Genomic DNA, 20040 nt, shown 5'->3' with positions numbered 1-20040 from the left:
GAAACTGCTTTCTTCAAAGTTACCAATTGCCAAATCTAATAGCATTTCTCAAACCTCATCCTCCTTGACCTCTCCATAGCCTTTGATACTGTCAATCACCTTCTTCTTCTGGACACAATTCTCCGCTGAGTTTTCTTGACTGGTATTTCGTGATTCCCTTCCTACCTGTCTATTTCTTCCCTATCTCCGTTTCTGGATCATAATCTATGATTCTATGTCATATCTATTAACAATGAATGTCCTCCAAAGCTCTGTTCTTGGCCCTTTTCTCTTTTCCCTCTATGTCAGGGGTTCTTAACCTTGGGTCCATGAAGTTTAAAAAATGTTTGATAATTGAATTTCACTATAATTAGTTTATTTTGTAATCATATGTGCTTTATTTTATGCATTTAAAGATACTATTCTAAGAAGGGGTCCATAGGTTTCAGCAAACTGCCAGAGGGGTTCATGACACACAAAAAGGTTAAGAACACCTGTTTTATGATATGTCATGTGATGATCTTATCAGCTCCTGGGGTTCAGTTATTATCTCTATGTAGATGATTCCCAGATCTATATATGTAGAGGCAGCTGGTGGTACGGTAGATAGCACACTGGACCTGGAGTCAGGAAGACCTCAGTTCAAATACAGCCTCAGACATTTACTGGTTATGTGACCCTGGCCAAGTCACTTACATGCTGTTTGCCTCAGTTTCCTCAACTGTAAAATGGAGATAATGACTTCATCTATCTTGCAGGATTGTTGTTGGTATCAAATAAGAGAATATTTGTAAATTGTTTGGCACTAGTAGACTCTGTATAAATGCTTATTCCCTTGTCCTTCCATTCCTCGTCTCCTTCCTTAGCTCCATTTCCAATCATAAATTTCCTTTTGATCATCACAAGTTGGATATCCTGGAAGCATCTCAAACTGAAGATTTCCAAAATAGAATTCATTATCTTTTCCAACAAACCTCTTCTTCCCAGCTTTCCTACTTGCTTGATGTTGAGGGTATAACCATCCTCCCAGTTATTTGTTTGTTTTTTGAGGGAGGAAGGCAGGGCAATTGGGGTTAAATGACTTGCCCATCTAGTAAGTGTGTCAAGTGTCTAAGGCCACATTTGAACTCAGGTCCTCCTGACTCCAGGGCTGGTGCTCTACTCACTGTGCCACCTAGCTGCCCCCTCCCAGTTATTAAAGTTTACAACCTCAGTGTCATCCTTAACTGTTCACTTGAACTCTTACCACATATTCAATCTGTTAACAAATTTTGTCCTTTTTACCCTTACAACATCTCTACTGTACATCCCCTTCTCTCTGCTCACATAGGCACCACCCTATTAGAGGCTTTCATCATGTCTTGCCTGAACTATCACAATAGATTTCTAATGTCTTCTTGTCTTAAGTCTCTCCCCACTCTTTTGGGGAGGGGTGTCACTTAAATCCCTCCACAACCTTGCCTCTTTCTGTAATTTACAATCTTCTTATCCTTCAGTCCCTCTCATATATTATGTAATCAGCTTGTACTGGGTTAGTTGCTGTTCCTCATACACAACACTCCATTTCCTGAGTAGATGCCTTTATACTGGCCATTCCCTTTCCTGAAATGTTCTCCCTTCTCACCTCTTCCTCCTAGCTTCTCTGTCTCCTTTTTCAAAAAAAAAATTATTTTTATTTCACTAAATCAGTCCTAATTGCATGTAAAAACTTTTAACAATTTTTCTTTAATTTTGAGTGCCAAATTCTCCCCTTCCCTCCCACCACTCCCTACTTGAGAAGACAAGCAATTTGATTTCAATTATACATGTAACTTCACGCAAAATGTATTTTCATTTTAGCCATGTTACAAAAGAAAATGCAAACAAAATTTTAAAAAAAGTAAAGAAAGTTTTAAAAAAAATTATGCTTCAATCCACATTCGGAGTTCATCTGTTTTCTCTGGAGGGAGATAGCAATTTTCATCTTGGGGCCTTTGAAATTATCTTAGATTATTTTCTCTTTCATAATTGATCATCTTTACAATATTATTGTTATTGTGTACAATGTTCTCCTGGTTTTGCTCATTTCATTTCACAGGAATTCATACAAGCCTTCCCAGGTTTTTCTGAAACCATCCTGCTTGTCATTTCTTATAGCACAAAAGTATCACATTAGAAGCATATACCACAATTTATTCAGCCATTCCTAGATGGATGGGCATCCCTACCCCCGGCCCCCAATTTCCAATTCTTTGCCACCACAAAAAGAGCTGCTATGTATTTTTTGGTATGAAAAGGTCCTTTTCCCTTTTTTTGATCTCTTTGGAATACAAAACTAGTTGCAGTATTGCTGGGTATACACAGTTCTATAGACTTTTGGGCATAGTTTCAAATTGTTCTGCAGAATGAATAGATTAGTTCACAACTCCACCAACAATGCTTTGGTGTCACAATTTTTCCATATCCCCTCTAGCATTTGTCACTTTACCTTTCTGTCATGTTAACCAATCTGACAGTTATAAGATGGTATTTCAGAGTTCTTTTAATTTTGATTTCTCTAATCACTAGTGATTTAAAGCATTTTATGTGATTATTTATTCTTTTGATTTCTTATTCTACTTGCTCAATTTGAGAAATGAGGCCTTTATCAGAGAAACTTGTATTTTCCCCCAGTTTCCTATTTTCCTTCTTATTTTGGCTACATTAGTTTTATTTTTACAAAAGCTTTTTAATTTCATGTAATCAAAATTATCTATTTTACTTCTTATAGTCCTTTCTTTCTCTTGTTTGGACATAAACTCTTCCCTTACCTATACATCTGACTTCTTTCAAGACTCAGCTCAGATGCAGCCTTCTGGAGGAGGTCTTTCCTAATCTTTCCCTAATTCATTTTGAATTTCAAATTTAGTCACTTTTTAACCATAATTGCAAAATAGTTGGATTAATTCAAAGCTTCATCAATAGTATATTAAAGTATCAGTATACAAAACCCCAGCTATCATTGACTATTCACATCTTTTGTCATCTTTTCTAATTTTTAACCACGATGCAAACCACTGGGTTTGCTTTGATTTACATTTCTCTTATGATTTGGAGCAATTTTTAAATTTATTTAATAGTTTGACATTCTTTTTTTTTGAGAACAATGTATTCATATCCTCTGACTTCTTAACCACTTGAAAATGTTTCTTGGCCTTAATTATTTTTTTCCATTTTATTTATTTTTTTAATTAACCAGGATTTATTTTCTTTCTTTCTCATCCACTCTCCAATTGAAAAGAAAAACAAAACCCTTGTGACAAATATGCATAGTCAAGCAAAAAAAATTCCAATACTATTGATGTCCAAAAATATGTTTTATTCTTCATCTTAAATCCATCACCTCCTTTAGGACATAGGTAGCATAGAACATCTATCCTCTGGCATAGAGGTGTCAAACTGCAGGCTTCAGGATGTCTAGGATAATGCCCCTGAGGCCAGAATCATATTAAAATATAATTGGGAAATGTTTAACAAAATAAATAAAATAAAAGTACAGTGCAGCATAGATAATGTTAATTTGTGATTTTCTAAGTCAATATGTAGCCTGTGGTAATCTACTGCTTTTTGAGTTTGACTCCACTGCTTTAAAATCATGTCTTGTCTTTCAAAGTTCTTTGTCATTGTACTGTTGTTGTTATTATATGAGTTGTTCTGCTTCTGCTCACTTCATTCTGTATCAGCTCATACAACTATTGCTAGGTTCCCCAGAACCCATCCCTTTTGTATCATTTCTTACCGAATGATAGTTTTCCATTATATTTATATGCCATAACTTGTTCAGCCATTCTCCAGCCTTATATATTTTATTAATTCCCTATGTATCTTGGATATTTTTCTCAGAGATATATGATGCAAAGACATTTTTCCCATGGGCAGATTCACTTATTCTAGTTATATTGATTAGGTTTTAACAAAAGCTTTTCAATTTTTATCTATTTTGATATTTTTCTTGCTAATGGGGAAAAAGAAGACAATACAAGCATACACTAAGAAACACAATGTCATAAGGAATCATAGAGAGGATCAAATAAGAGGAGGGCCTGAGAGTGATTTTTTGATAAATTTTGATCATCCTAAAATAAGAAAGGAAAGGGATGAGAGAAAGGACACATTAGTGGAAAAAAGGGAGGCATGGTAGGGGGGGCTTATCTTATAATCAAAGGTGCAAATAGAATTCTATATAAACAAGAAAGGTGAGGGGAGTGGGCATCAGTTAATCATTGCTTTCATGTGAACTTGTCATAGGAGGGTAGAACATGCACAAATACACACACACATAAACAGAGAGAAAAAGTTTATTGAAGAAATATATTCAATTTGAGAGTGGAGGCAAAATTTCAGAGTAAAGGCAGGGACTCTCCTGAACTCTCCCCCACACCCCTCCAAATACCTTTAAAATGATTCTAAATAAATTATAGAGTAGCAGAACCTACAAAAAAGATGGAGTAAAACAAATTTCCAGCCCAAGACAACTTGGAAGCTTAGCAGGAAAGGTCTGTTGCGACAGGTAGAGAGAGCAATGCCATCCAGTGCAGGCCATGCCAATGCAGACCAGGCCCCAGCAAAACTGGAGTAGGCCTTGGGGCATCAGAATCACTTGCTTCAGTGGCTGTTTCCAGACCTCTCAGCCCAGAGATGACAAAGACAACTTAGAAGGTCAGCAGGAAAGGTCTGTCACACCTGGGTGAGAGTGGAGTGAAGTCCAGCTCAGGCATGGCCCCAGCAAACCAGGAACAGGCCTTGGGAGTGACCAAATCAGCAGCAGTGGCTGCTTCAGGAGTTCTCAGCCCACAGAGGATAAGGAGGTTGAACAACTGGTCAAAAGGAGATTACAGGGATATTTTTTTGGTAGCATTGAGGCAGGATTCTGTTGCTTTGCCCTTCCTCAGATCCAGGTTGCAGTCCTGGGTAGCAGTCCCACAGTGAGGAGGATCACTAGCATAGCAGAGCTTGCAGCCCCAGTGGAGTGGGAGACCATCCTCACAATTCCAGGACAGAAAATAATGCTTGTGGTCACTCACAGACTAGAGCCCAGAGGGGAATAAACACCTCTCCTTAGACTGTACCACCTTGGAAGAACTGAAAACTTACAAGTCCCTAGAAGTATCTCTGAAAACAGATGCACAAAACCCCTGAAACTTGGGACAGTGCACGCTCCACCCTGGAAGCAGGGCCCTACTTCAACAAAGAGCTAAAAGTCAAGTAATAGGCTGGGAAAATGAACAAACAACAGAAAAAAATTCTAACTATAGAAAGTTACTATGGTGACAAGAAAGTTAAAAACACAAACTCAGAAGAAAACAACAAAATCAAAGCTCCTACATCCACAGCCTCCAAGAAAAATATAATTGGTCTCAGGCCATAGAAGAGCTCAAAAAACATTTTGAAAATCAAGAAGAGGGGTAGATGAAAAAATTGGGAAGAGAAATAAGAGTGATGCAAGAAAATCATGAAAAATGAATCACCAGATTGTTAGAGGAGACACAAAAATACTAAAGAAAATAGCACCTTAGAAACAGATTAGGTCAAATGGCAAAAGAGGTACAAAAAGCCAATGAGGAGAAGAATGCCTTACAAAGCAGAATTGGAATTAAGGGGCAGCTAGGTGGCACAGTGAGTAGAGCACCGGCCCTGGAGTCAGGAGGACCTGAGTTCAAATCCGGCCTCAGACACTTGACACATTTACTAGCTGTGGGACCTTGGACAAGTCACTTAACCCCAATTGCCCTGCCTTCCCCTCTCCAAAAAAAAAAAAAAAAAATCAAAAAGCAGAATTGGCCAAATGGAAAAGGCGGTCTAAAAGCTTACTGAAGAAAATAATTCCTTAAAAATTATAACAGAGGGGCAGCTAGGTGGTGCAGTAAGTAGAGTACTGGCCCTGAAGTCAGGAGGACATGAATTCGAATCCAGCCTCAGACACTTGACACACTTACTAGCTGTGTGACCTTGGGCAAGGCACTTACCCCAGTTGCCCTGCCTTTCCCCCTACAAAAAAAATAAGAACAGAACACATGGAAGCTAATGACTTTATGAGAAATCAAGAACAATAACACAAAACCAAAAGAATGAAAAAAATAGAAGACAATGTTAAATATCTCATTGGAAAAACAACTGACATGGAAAATAGATTCAGGACAGATGATTTAAAAATTACTGGATCACCTGAAAGCCATGATAAAAAAAAAGAGCCTAGACATCATCTATCAAGAAATTATCAAGGAAAACTGCCCTGATATTCTAGAAGCAGAATCTAAAATAAAAATTGAAAGAATCCACTGATCACCTCCTGAAAGAGATCCCAAAATGAAATCTTCTAGGAATATTATAGTCAAATTCCAGAGTTCCCAGATCAAGCAGAAAATATTGCAAGCAGTCAGAAAGAAGCAATTTAAGTATGGTAGAGCCACACTCAGGATAACATAAAATTTAGCAGCTTCTACATTAATGGATAAGAGAGCTTGAAATATGATATTCTGGATGGCAAAGGAGCTAGGATCACAACCAAGAATAACCTGCCCAGCAAAACTGAGTATAATCTTTCAGCAGAAAAATAAATATTCAATGAGATAGAGAACTTTCAAGCATTCTTGATGAAAAGACCAGAGCTGAATAGAAAATATGACTTTCAAATACAAGATTCAAGAGAAGCATGAAAAGCTAAACAGGAAAGGGAAATCATAAAGGACTTTTAAAAGTTGAACTCTTCACATTCCTATATGGAAAGATGACATTTGTAACTCATAAGACCTTTCTCATTATTAGAGTAGTTAGAAGGAATATATACAGACAGAGGGCACAGACATGAGTTGAATATGAAGGGATGATATCTAAAAAATAAAATTAATGGGTGAGAGAGGAATGTACTAGAGAAAGAGAAAGGGAGGGGTAAACTCGGGTAAATTATCTCACATAAAAGATGTAAGAAAAAACTTTTACAGTGGAGGGGAAGAGGAGGAAGGTGAGGGAGAGTGAGCGAACCTTACTCTCATCAGAATTGGCTTGAAGGGGGAATAACATACACACTTAATGGGGAATAGAAATCTATCTTACCCTGGAGGAAAGTAGGAGGGGAAGGAGATAAGATAAGGCAGGCCAGGGTAGTGATAGAAGGGAGGACAGATTGGGGGAGTGGGTAGTCAGAAGCAAAACACTTTTGAGAAGGGATAAGGTAAAAAGGGAGAGAATAGACTAAATGGGGGCAGATAGAATGGAGGGAAGTAACAGTTAGCAATGGTAGCTATGAGAATAATTTTGAATCAAATTTCTCTGATAAAGGCCTCATTTCTCAAAGATATAGAAAACTGAGTTAAATTTATAAAAATAAGAACTATTCCCCAATTGATAAATGATCAAAAGCTATGATAAGTTTTCAGATGAAGTAATCAAAGCTATCTTCAGCCAGCTGAAAAAATACTCTAACTCACTATTGATTGGAAAAATGCAAATTAAAAAATTCTGAGGTACTACTGCATACCTATTAGACTGGCTAATAGGACAGGAAAGATAAATGACAAATCTTTGAGGGAATGGGGAAAAAATGAGACATTAATGCACTCTTGGTGGAGTTGTGAACTGATTCAACCATTCTGTAGAGCACTTTGGATATGCCAAAGGGCTATAAAACCATGCATAACCCTTTGACCTAGCAATGCCAATTCTAGGTCTATATCCCAAAAGAAATAAAAAACTAAAAGGAAAAGGACCTATATGTACAAAAATATTTATAGCAACTCTTTTCGGGGGGGGGGCAAAGAGAAATTGAGGGGATACACATCAATAGGGAAATGACTGAACAAGTTGTGGTATGTGATTATGATGGAATACTATTGTACTATAAGAAATGATGAGTAGTATGATCTCAGAAAAACCTGGAAAGACTTTTATGGGATGATGCAAATTGAAATGTACTGTGACAAAGTAACAGCAATATTATAAGATGATCAACTGTGAATGACTTAGCTATTCTAAGCAATACAATGATCCAAGACAACTCTGAAGGATTTAAGATGAAAAATTCTATCCATCCCCAGAGAAAGAACTGATGGCGGTATCTGAATACAGATTGAAGCACACTTCATATATGTGTGTGTGTGTGTGTGTATGTATGTATGTATGTATATGTATATATGTACATATACACATACACACATCTGCATACACATTATATATGTATATATGCTTTTGTGTATGTGTGAGAATATATATGTGTATATATATATATATATTTTTTTTTCAACTCAACAGGAAAACGTAGGAACCCAGGAGAGGGGAAAGGAGGGAAATAAAAAGGGAGGCAGATATAGGGAGGGATTAGTCTTAAGCAAAATGAACTCTAATTTCAGAGAGGGGAAGTGACAGGGGTCATAAAGAGGTATAGAAAAGAAAAGAAATAAAAAGAATTTGTGATTGATGTCTGAGAGAAAGAGAAAGAAGAAAGGTAGGGGAGTAGACACCATTTGCATTAACCAAAGAGTATTAGTGCTACACACACTCCTGTTCTACAACCCTCTTCTATGTGAAGAGGGAGGAGAGAGCAAAGAGGAAAAAAAATCAATGAGAACAGTGAAAAGAAATGCATATTAATTATAACTGTAAATGTCAATGCTATGAAGTCTCCTATAAAAAGAAGTTATCAGAATGAATTACAAAGTAGAATCATATAATAGTTTGGTTATAAGAAACAAACCTGAAATATAAAGATTCACACAGAGTCAAAATAAGAAATTAGAACAAAATATATTATGCTCCAGATGATTTTTTTTGGAGGTTGGGGAAGAGGCAATCAGGATTAAGTAACTTGCTCAGAGCCACCCATCTAGTAAGTGTCTAGGGCCAGATTTGAACTCAGATTCTCCTGACTCCAAGGCTGGTGCCATATCAGCTAGCTGCCCCTCCAGGTGATTTTTTAAAAAATTGTGCTGCAATCATGATCTCAGAGAAAGCAACAGCAAAACTACACTGATAAAAGGAGTTAAATAGAAAAATTACAGTCTTCTGAAAGGTATCATAGATAATTAATCTCAATACTAACACACATACATACACACATATATACATATATGTGTGTGAGTGATATATACGTATGTACGTATATGTGTATATGTGTGTATGTGTGTATACATATATATATATATATATAGATAGATAGATAGATAGATAAGAACTGAATGTCATAGCATTTAAATACCTATAGGAAAAGCTAAATGAATCACTGGTAAAAATAGTGAAACTCTAATAGTGAAGAACTGCAGTGTACCCTTTTCACAGATAGACAAATCTAAGCAGGAGGAGGAAGAGGAGAAAGAGGGGAAGAAGAAAGATAAAGAAGAGAAGGAAGAGTAGATGGAGGAGGAGGAAGAGGAGAAGAGAAAAGAGCTAAGAGTCTGAACAGAATTTGAGAAAAAGTTAAATATGATAGATTATTGAATTATTATTCAATATTCATTCAATTATTGAATGAGAATACAAAGAAGTAGCTTTCTCAGCAGTGCATGACAGCTTTACACAAGCTGACCATTTCTTAAAAAAAACCTCTACAGAAATTTTGAACACGTATTTTACTTATCACAATAAAATTAAAAATTATAATCAATGAGGGACCATTATGAAGGATTAAGAATTAACTGGATGCTAAATAATTTAACCATAAACAAAAAGGGGACATTCCAGAAAATAAATGATACGTATGATAAATAATTTCACTAAAAATAATTAAAACAATGAGACAACATACTAAAATTTTGGATATATAACCAAAACAATTCTTAAGGGTAAATTTATGTCTCTGAAGACTTTCTTCAACAAAAGAAAAAAAATCAACAAATTGGACATGCAATTAAAAAAAGAGCCAACAAATTAAGAAACCCCGATTAAACACCAAAATAGAAATCTCAAGGATCAAAGAAGAAATTAATAAAACTGAAAATAAAATAACCATTGAAGTAAAAAAATAGAGCTAGAAAGTGATTTTTGCTAAAAGTGTTCAAATATGCAAAAGTATTAGCAAATTTGATAGAAGAAGAGAAAAACCAAATTATCAGTATTAGAAATGAAAAAGAATTTGCAACAATTGAAGGAGAAATAAAGAATATTCATAGAAACTATTTTACCTAACTATATGTCAATAAAATCAACAATTTAAATGGATGATTTTTTTTGTAAAAGTATAAAAAACTAGATGAACAGAACAAGAAAACACATTTAAACACCCATTTCCAAAACAGAGAAGATATAATTATAAATGGATTCCTAAAGGGGAAAACAATCTGGGATCAGTTGTATTTACACATTCTCTCAAACATTCAAAGAACAATTAATTCCAGTATTATACACACTTTTTAAAATAGCAAAAGAAGGGATCTTTGCAAATTCATTCCATGATAAAAATGTGGTTTTAATACCTAAACTGAGAGTCAACACAGAAAAAGAAAACCTTAGAACAATATCTCTAATGAAAATTGATGTAAAAATTTAATAAAATATTAGCAAAGAGCTTATAACAACATATCACAAAGATTATATTCTATGTATTTTTTTACCAAGAATACTGTATTGGTTTAATATTAGCAAAATTATAAACACAACTGAGCATGTAAATAAAAATAACAAATATATTATTACATTAACAGATGCTGAAACATCTTTTGACAAAATACAAAACCTATTTCTGTTATTAAAAATGGTTCTGTGCTTAAGTGATGGATCACTGGGTGTGGAATTAAGAAGACTCATCTTCATGAGTTCAAAACCAGCCTTACATTTACTGGATGTGTGACCCTGGGCAAGTCATTTAACCCTGTTTGCCTCAATTCCTCATTTAAAAAATGAGCAGGAAAAGAAAATGGCAAACCACTCCAGTATCTTTGCCAAGACAATTCCAAAAAGGATTGACAGAGAGAGAGACACAACTGAGGAACAACAGAAAAGAAGAAAAAACCCAAAAGTCTGTATTACATGTAATTGCTATAAATAGAGTCTTTCCTAATACAAGAAGAGAATAAATCAAGGATGGCCATTGTCACTTTTCTTTTTGATGTAGTGCTGAAATCCTAGAGAAAGCAATGAAAAAAAACCCACAAAGACACAAAATTGTCTTTTGCAGATGATACGATAATGTACTTAGACCCATACATCCAAGAGATAAGAGAAAATGGTAAAGATCTTATATGGGCAAAAATATGGATAGCAACTCTATGGAGGCAAAAAAAGTGGAAACTAAGGAGACGTCTCACAATTGAGAAAAATTCAGCAAATTATGGCATGTGCATTAATAAAATATTATTTTGATATAAGAAATGAAAAAAAAAACTACTTGGCAAGCAATACTTGGGAAGAGTTATATGGATTGATACAGAGTGAAGTGCTTAGAACCAGGAGAACAATTTATACTATTCCAACAATATCATAAAAACGAATACCTTTGAAAGACTTAATCCTGTTCAATCTTGATCCCAGAGGACTGAAAATAAGAATGATTCTCTTCACACAGAGATTATGTACTGTAATGCGCAAAATCAGATGAACATTTTTGGACAGAGCCAATATGGAAATTGTTTTGGTTTGATTATGCTTATTTGTTGCAATGGTTTTTGTTTTTCCTTTTAGCTAGAGGGAAAGATGGAAAGCTTTATAAGTGGAAAGAAAGAATTTTTAAAATGGGGAAAAAAGGAATGCAAGGTCTTTGAAGGCAAAGATTGTCTCATTTCTTTGTGCTTTAGTGCAATGCCTAACATAATACAGGTGCTTGTTGATTGGTTTGAAAAAACGAAACAAATCTGACAGACTAACCTCATTTCTTTTTTGGACTAGATTACTAAACTAACACATGATCGAAATTCATTGAAAGTAGTTTACTTATCTCACCCTTCCTTTGGGGAGAAGATGGACAGATATGGATTTGATAAGAATATAATCAGTTGGATTCAACAGTAGTTGGATGTTCACATTCAAAGAGTAGTTTTTTTAATGGTTCATTATACTGTGGTAGGAAGTCTTTAGTAGCGTACCCTAGAGATTTAGGTTGGATATCCAGAGTACCCTAGAGATGCTTGGTCATGTGCTATTTAACGATTTCATCAATGACATCATGATGGCATGTTCATAATATTTGGAAATGACTCAGAATTCATTGCATGACAGTCAGGATCCAAAAGGATCTTCATGGGTAAAAGCATTGTGTTAAATCTAATGAAGTGGAGCTCTGAAATTTGAATATTAAAATCAACTTTATAGGAGGCTGGGAAGGCATAGTCACAGAGAAGTTATTCTTTAAAAAAAAGACATAGAGGTTAGTGGATTAAAAGCTCAATATTAGCTAGCAGAATGATGTGGCTGACCAAAAATCTCATGCAGTCTTGGGTTGGATTGAGATTCATAGGTTCTAGGTATAGGGAAGTGTTGGTTCCACTGTACTCCACACTTGTCATTTCTCATCTACAGCACTGCATCAGTTCTGCAGGCCGTGGCTTACTGTAGATATTGATTAGCTGGAGAAAGACCAGAGGAGGACAGCCTTAAAGGTGGAGAACCTTGAACCTATGTCTTATGAGAATTAGTTGAAATAATTGAGCATGTTTAACCTGGAGACTGGAAGACAGAGGGAAGGCATGATAGCTTTTTTCAAGTATTTGAAGGGATGTCATGTGGAGATGGTATTAGATTATTTTCTGTTTGGCCCAGAGGACAGAACCAGAATCAGTGGATAGAAGTTGCAAGAAAACAAAACAAAACAAAACAAATTTAGGCTTGATACCTGGCAAAAACTTCTGAACAATTAGGGCTGCTTTGAATAGTGGTGGCTCCCCTCACCCCTATGGTCTTTAAATAAGAGTCTGGATTGCCACTTTTCATGTAAGGGTTGAAGAAGATAGCCTCTGAGCTCTGGCTCTAACCTAGGAATGGCTGGAGCAAAACAGAGCAGGCCAGAGGCAGATGTATCAGGGATTAAACAGAAGTTTAATTAATTTCAGAGTGAGGAAGATGCTTGCAAGCAGAAATCACCCCCCACCCCCACCCCACCCCACCTGCTGAAAGAGATACATAAAAAGCACAAGTGGGCTGGGCTACAACACAATCATCCTTAGCAATTCCCATGGCAGGCTCATTCATGGACAATGTAGCCATTGCTCAGTCTTGCGGGAACAATTCTTAAGTTGATTGTCTTAAGTCTTAAGGGTCCTAGAACCCTGTGCTTATTCAGTGGGGCACAGAATCAGAATTAATATGATGAGAACAGGAGTGCAGTACCCAGTTCAGCTCACTTGGCTGTTAAAAGAAACAGCCATTGTGAGCATGTGAAGAGATGTGATGGATGGTTTTAGGATAAATCCCTCAATGAACACCTGGTGCTGGTCAAAGCAATATACCTTGCCAGATGATGAAATCATCCAGAAAGCAAAATATTGTTTTATGTCAAGCTCAGGGCACAGGCTACTTTCTGGGCCTCAGCTCTGGGAAACGGGGTGTCTCCAAATATTTTAACACCTCCAACTCTCAAATTCTATGACTCTTTAACGTGTCTCTATTAGAAATAAGCCATATATTTGGCTATCCAGGGAGGGTAGATGGTAACCCATTTTCTTCTTCTCAAAGGATTGATTGATCACACATCTCTTGGGGTCCCCAACTCATCGCATTTTAACTTGGTAACTCATTGGGCTACATGATGGTTCCCTTGTCTGCCGTGTATAAGGCACTGTGCCTGATTCTATGGAAGTATGAGAAATACAGTACCTGGCCAGAAAACCTTACATTCTGCAGAACTGAAAGGATTATTAAGGAATGAATCTATACTGAAATAAAATATGAATACAGGGAAACAAGTACTATTTTACTTTTGTTATTGTTCCAGAACATAGTACGTACTTAATAAGTACGTGATTGATTGACTGATGAAAGAGAAAAAGTAGAAATCTAAGAGTCTGGAGATGGGATCTACATAGTTTGCAATGGTCAAATAAGGCTTTACAGAGCATGAAGTTTTTAAATTGACCCTTAAAGGATGAGTAAGATCTTTTACTTAATATAATTCCATCATGATCATTTTGTTCACTACAATCATATCATATTATGTTAACTACACTCTTGGGTATGCAAAGGATTATATCAAAACTTCAGATCTGGTACTTCCTTTACTTAAAAATAGGAAGGAAAGACTTGGGAAACATGCTCTTGGCTTGCACAGAACGGATAATTAAATCTAGAATCCTTTTTCTTTCATCGAAATCTCTTTTGAATATGAAATTATATACAAATGTAAGACAATGGAAATTGCATAAATTAAAGCAGAATATGATCTTTAGGAGAAAATAGGATGGTAGGGTAGTTAATAGACACTGTTTCAGTTGTCTTGCATATTGCTTTGGATGGGACTGAAATGCACAAGAGATGCTTGGCTCTCAATAGGCCAAATATTTTTGTTGAGTTGGGATTTGAGACATAGTAGACAAATTAACAGGTCTAAATTCAAAATAAAAGGCCAGATTTTCTCTTCTCAATGAGATGACTATTTATTTTTCTGGATAACAAAGAACTGTTAATGGTTCTAGGAGTGTGAATAATATTTATACTTCTCACTGGATCACATTAAAAAGAATACAGATGAAAAAGAGGCAAAGTATCTATAAAAGCAGTTAGATTTAAATTTACGTATATAAGTTATGCTTTACAAAAACTCTTCAAAGGTTTAATTAAGAAGTTGTAGAAGTTGGCTTTATTTCTAATAAATACACTACTATTTGGGCTCAATGAAGTAGGAGTACCTAGTCATAGTCATACCTATTTCTATACAAATCAGAGAGAAAATTTATAAGAACAAAATCATATTTTTTTTGCTTGTTCCTAGCTTTCTTTTTTTAAATTTTTTGAAAATTTTATTTATTTTGTTTTAAATTTATGGAATAAAACAAGCATTTACATAACATAGTATAATTTTTAAAAAGATGATTATACATGAAACTGAAACTCTATTATATACTACTTTCTACTCTTTTAAATTAAAAGTTATCATGTAAATATCTTCTTCCTTTTTTTCCTTCCCTCCCCCTAGAGGTGACTACCATTAGACACAAATATATATATATATATATATGCATGTATGTAAAATCATTCTATACATACTTCTCTGCCAATTCTTTCTCTGAATGCAGATAGTATCTTCCTTCCTATGTCCTTTGTAGTTAATTTGGGTGCAACATGATAATTTTATTTATCTGAGATATCCAATGGTTGTAGTGTGAGGTGAGGAGCTGATGTACTTGGTTGGCTTTAAATCTGATAGTACATCTCTCATTTTCTCAGGTTATTCTGGCCTTTCCATTGTCCATACCAGTTTTTAAAATTTATATAGTAATTTTCCCATATTTCCAATTTCCCTATCTTCCTTCTTCTGTAGATGGAGATCATAGTGGATAGAATGCTGGGCCTTAGAGTCAGAAAATCTGATTTCAAATTTGGCTTCAGGCTCTTACTAGCAGTGTGATGTGACTCTGGGCAAATCCTTTAACCTATTTACATCAAGGTCTCCTTAACTGTAAAATGGGGGTGATAATAACAGTATTTGCCTTTCAGGTTTATTGGGAGGGTGAGATGAAATAATTGTAAAGTGATTAGTATAGTGTTCAGCACATAGTAGGTGCTTAACAAATCCTTCTAGGGCAGCTAGGTGACACAGTGGATGGAGTGCTAGGCCTGGAGTTAGGAAGACTTTGTCTTCCCTGAGTTCAAATCTGGCCTAAGACACTTACTAGCTGTGCAGCTCTGGGCAAGTGATTTAACCCTGTTTGCCTCAGTTTCCTATTTTCATCGTCTATAAAATGAGCTAGAGTAAGTAATGGCAAGGTACTCCAGTGTCTTTGCCAAGAAAAACCTAAATGGGTCACAAAGAATTGGACACAACTGAAACAACTGAACAACAACAATAAATCCTTCCTTTCCCACTCAGATCCCTCTCTTATCTTTCTCTTTCTTACATACATGTTAGATTTTAAGCTTTTTGTGGGAAAGCACTAATTTTTAAATTTTTGCACCCTGGGGACCTAGCACCAATAGTCAGCCAATAAACATTTATTAATTGCCTACTACTTGCCAAACACTGTGCAAAGCACCTGAAATACAAATCAAAACCTTAGCTTAAAAAGCCAAAGGTCTTCTACTGTATCTGCGGTCATTTCCAATCACCCTGAAGTGTCTTGCCACTAGACTCACATGACCCTGGAGGAGAGTGAGGCTGATGACTTTGCACAGCCCAGCCTCACTTAAATCTAATTTATTTTCAAGTAAAGACATCACCCTCCTGATGTCATTGGTCCTCTTTTAGAACCAAGGACAAATAACAATCTGTGAGTAGTAATAACTACCCCACTGGACAGTTCCCATTGGGCAACATAGCTCTCTCCTACCTTCCTTCCTTCCTTCCTTCCTTCCTTCCTTCCTTCCTTCCTTCCCTCCCTCCATCCTTTCTCTCTGTCCAGATGGGGAATAATGCCCTTACATGTGGTTGCTCTGCCCAAAGCAACATAAATTTTGATCACCGAAAGCTTGCAAGGTATCTTGAGGTTTGCAGGATAGATTTTTTTTCCTCTTCCCTACTTATTTATTCTATCATTTAAAAAACTGGGACAATTAACTCATTTTTCCCATGTAGTTTCATTTATGATTCCTTGAAATAGAGCTCTGGAAAACCAGGCTTTGATAAAGTCCATTGGGATTCAAAGGGAGCTACTTGACCAAGCCTTAAACCCAAATCACTCAGGTTCTCATTGATTGATCAATAGCCCAAGCTTCACTTGGTCACTGTTTGGGATTTGATGGCTCAGAATTAGTGCAAATAGCAATTGTTTCTGTTCTGGTCAGAAACCCTGATGGTCTTCCCCTCCCAGTTTGACTCTTTTTTTTGAATAGGCAAGCTAGGCCATCTTCTGCCTCATTTCTTACCTAGCCTTAAATCACTGGATGGGTGTTGCCTCAGACAAACTGAGACCTGGGAAAGAGCTTAAAAAGTCCAAGATCTCCCACTGAATCTGGGATTATCTCCAGTCTTCCTGAACTATGTCTTGCCACTGGACTCAGATGACCCTGGAGGAGAGAGTGAGGCTGATGCACAGCCCTGCCTCACTTAAATCCAATCCACTTGCAAGTCAAGATATCACCCTCCTGATGTCATTGGTCCTCTCATGGAACAAAGGGCAAATAACAACACCAAAAAAGAATTGTAGTCTCTGCTCTCATATAGTTTGCAATCTAATGGAGGGAAACAATACAAAAAATGAAATTGAAGGGGGGCAGAAAAAGGGGTGGAACTGTATTATGTGCTGGGGCATAATGGAAAAGTTCAAAGGATTTCAGCTTGATGGGAAATTAAGAGATGGCTGGTCTGGACATCCTACATACATGGAGGTTTGGGAAGGAACTCTCCATTCCACACTCCAATGAGAGAGGTCTTTAGGGACAGAAGATAATGATGAGGTGTGAGTGCCAAGGTTGATGGGATAAGGTTCCTGATGCTATGATGAAGAAATTTAAAGGAGAGCAGGGAATACCAAAAATGTCATGCATAATGGATTCTAAATGTCTGATGGATAAAATTGAATATAATGTACCTTAGGAAGTAGTTTTTGTTACTGGTTGACTTCGGTCTACTTGATGACCACTTTGGGTGATAGTTACATGGAATTAATGCTTTGAATAGAGGTAGCTGTAGATGACCTCTATAATGCCTTCTAACCAGCAATTCTATACTTCTACTATCTGATTAAGCACACTTGCCTTTTCCTGGACATTTCTATTCAGCAGGCATTTCTTAAATGCCTGTATGTGCCAGGTACTATACTAGTCCCTGAAGATCTAAAGGTAAAAATGAAACAATCTCTGCCCTCAAAAAGTTTACTCTTTTTTGGAGTGGTGGGTAGTGAGGGGAGTAAGAGAAATAGATCCAGTGTATTTGACTCTATTTTTACCAAGAGATAAATATATAGATACCTCTCTAGATAAATATATAGATATCTATATAACCTGTCTAACAGATACTTTATTATCTTTTTGACATCTTCCCTTTTGTCATCTTAATAACAGTAGGAGAAGTTAAATAATAATAATAATAGACTGAGAGGTTAAATAATGCTGTCTTCTTTGAGGAGATGAAATTGCTACAAATCCTTTACCATAATATTAGCAAAATTACCACAATATTAGTAATAACTGACATTAATTAGAACATTTGAGATTTGCAAAGTGTTTTACATTCATTATATCATATGATTCTCATAACAATCCTCAGGCAGGTACTGTTATTATCCCCATTTGACAAATGAGGAAATTGAGGCTCAGAGGGATTAAATGATTTGCCCAGGGCCACAACAAGTGCTTCAGGCAGGATTCAAACTCAGGACTCATTGACTTTATGGCCAGCTATTGTAGATGGCAGTCGAAAGTAGGGAATACCAAATTTAATAGGTTTAGGATAAAAAGGAGATGATGTGTTTGTGAAAGTTATATTTCAAAATTTCTTCTACCACTTTAGGCTTTTTTTTGTGCTTAAAATTATGCTATATAAGACCTCTTCTCACCAAATACTGTGCATAGCAAATGTCCTCAATGTTTATACGTTGTTTAAAAATATAAGTATAGTTTTGTATGATGAAGTAACTGGGGGAGCCAATAATAAGGAATTTCCTTTTTTCTCTGCTCATATGATTGTGTTTGTATTATATTGGCCAAAGTATCAAATGGAAAATTTTCCTACCTGCTTTTTGTCAAATAAGCAGTTTTCATTTCTCTTTCAGTTGATCTGTCTTTAGTAAATAAAGATGAAAAGTCCATCTACTTATTGGGAAATTCTCTTGGCCTTCAACCAAGAAAGGTTAAAACATATTTGGAAGAAGAAATGGAAAAATGGGCCAAAATGTGAGTAATTTTTTTAAAAGCTGTGATTCAAAGTTTCATAGAAGATCTTAAAGCTAAGAATAGAAATGTCTATGTGATTCTAACTAAAATAATCATATTATAGAATCAAAGAATTTTATATCTAGAAGGGACCTTGAGGTATTTAATCCATTCCTTTAATTTTAGTGATAATGTGGGTTGCAAGAGTTCAGCAGAAGGAAGCTAAAAATATTATTTAATCCAAGTTTCTGAAGTTAAGTAAGAATTTCAAAGTATTCTTTGTAAATAAATGTCTGTTTTGCTTTATTTTTAATCACCAATGATGATGATGCTACAACATCCCTTAGGAATCCATTCTATACTTATACTTAGAATATAATATATTTATACTTAGAATACTGTACTTGCACTTAGAATACTGTAATACCCCAATATATAGTTCTCATTTTTTAGAGTTACGGATTTGAGGAAAGGACAAACCTGTTTAGGTTATACCTAAGAGAATTTACATTTAACTTCTAGTCAGACAAATTTCCTGATTACCTTTTCTTGATTCTTTTTCTGCTTTTTCTCCTGCTGTTTGACCTATTTTTTTTCCTTTTTATTTATATGTGTCCTTTAAGAACAAACTCAAATATCAACTCTTTCAGGGAGACTAATTCAGGTACTCCGTCTCAAACTGATTTCTCCCTTTATTAATTATAGGATCACAAGATCATTGAGCTAGAGTACAGGGTCCCAAACTTATGTAGTCTACTGCCTCCCTTAAAAAAATTACTCAGTGTTCCCCTGGAAACCTACTTTCTTTAACTCTTTAACATTTTTTTAAAAAATTGCATCATTTTATAAAGAATATAAAGTGCTTTTTTAAAAAAATGACTTCTTAAATTTAATAATTCATTGTAAATGCATGGTTTTTTTTTTCCTGCATTGAAAATTTGATGGTGCAGTATTTCCTCGTGTAACCATATAGTATCATGTTGTAAACAAGTCATTACTTGCACATATTCCTGCCAATGCATGCTGGACTTCCTGACAATGCACAACATGCTTGTCTACCAACACTTGCTTGTTAAGTCCTGTCATTGGACTTGACCACTGATCAGATATAACTTGCATTTTGTGTGTTCATTTGGAAAATAATGTAATTACTATGACTTT

General features: G+C 35.7%; 1 protein-coding gene across 1 annotated transcript in view; it reads left to right on the top strand.

Moving 5' to 3' along the window:
- Nucleotides 1–20040, top strand: part of KYNU (kynureninase) — a 132995-nt gene that overhangs the window by 18079 nt on the left and 94876 nt on the right. Inside the window, exon 3 of the mRNA XM_036743507.1 lies at nucleotides 18780–18900. Within this exon, the coding sequence (XP_036599402.1) occupies nucleotides 18780–18900 (121 nt within the window). The remainder of the gene's footprint in view (nucleotides 1–18779; nucleotides 18901–20040) is intronic.

Source organism: Trichosurus vulpecula, chromosome 2 (assembly GCF_011100635.1).
Source record: "Trichosurus vulpecula isolate mTriVul1 chromosome 2, mTriVul1.pri, whole genome shotgun sequence".
Taxonomy (NCBI): Eukaryota; Metazoa; Chordata; class Mammalia; order Diprotodontia; family Phalangeridae; genus Trichosurus; species Trichosurus vulpecula.
The sequence above is the reverse complement of the archived record's forward strand: the minus strand, read 5'-3'. Positions and strand labels throughout refer to the sequence as shown.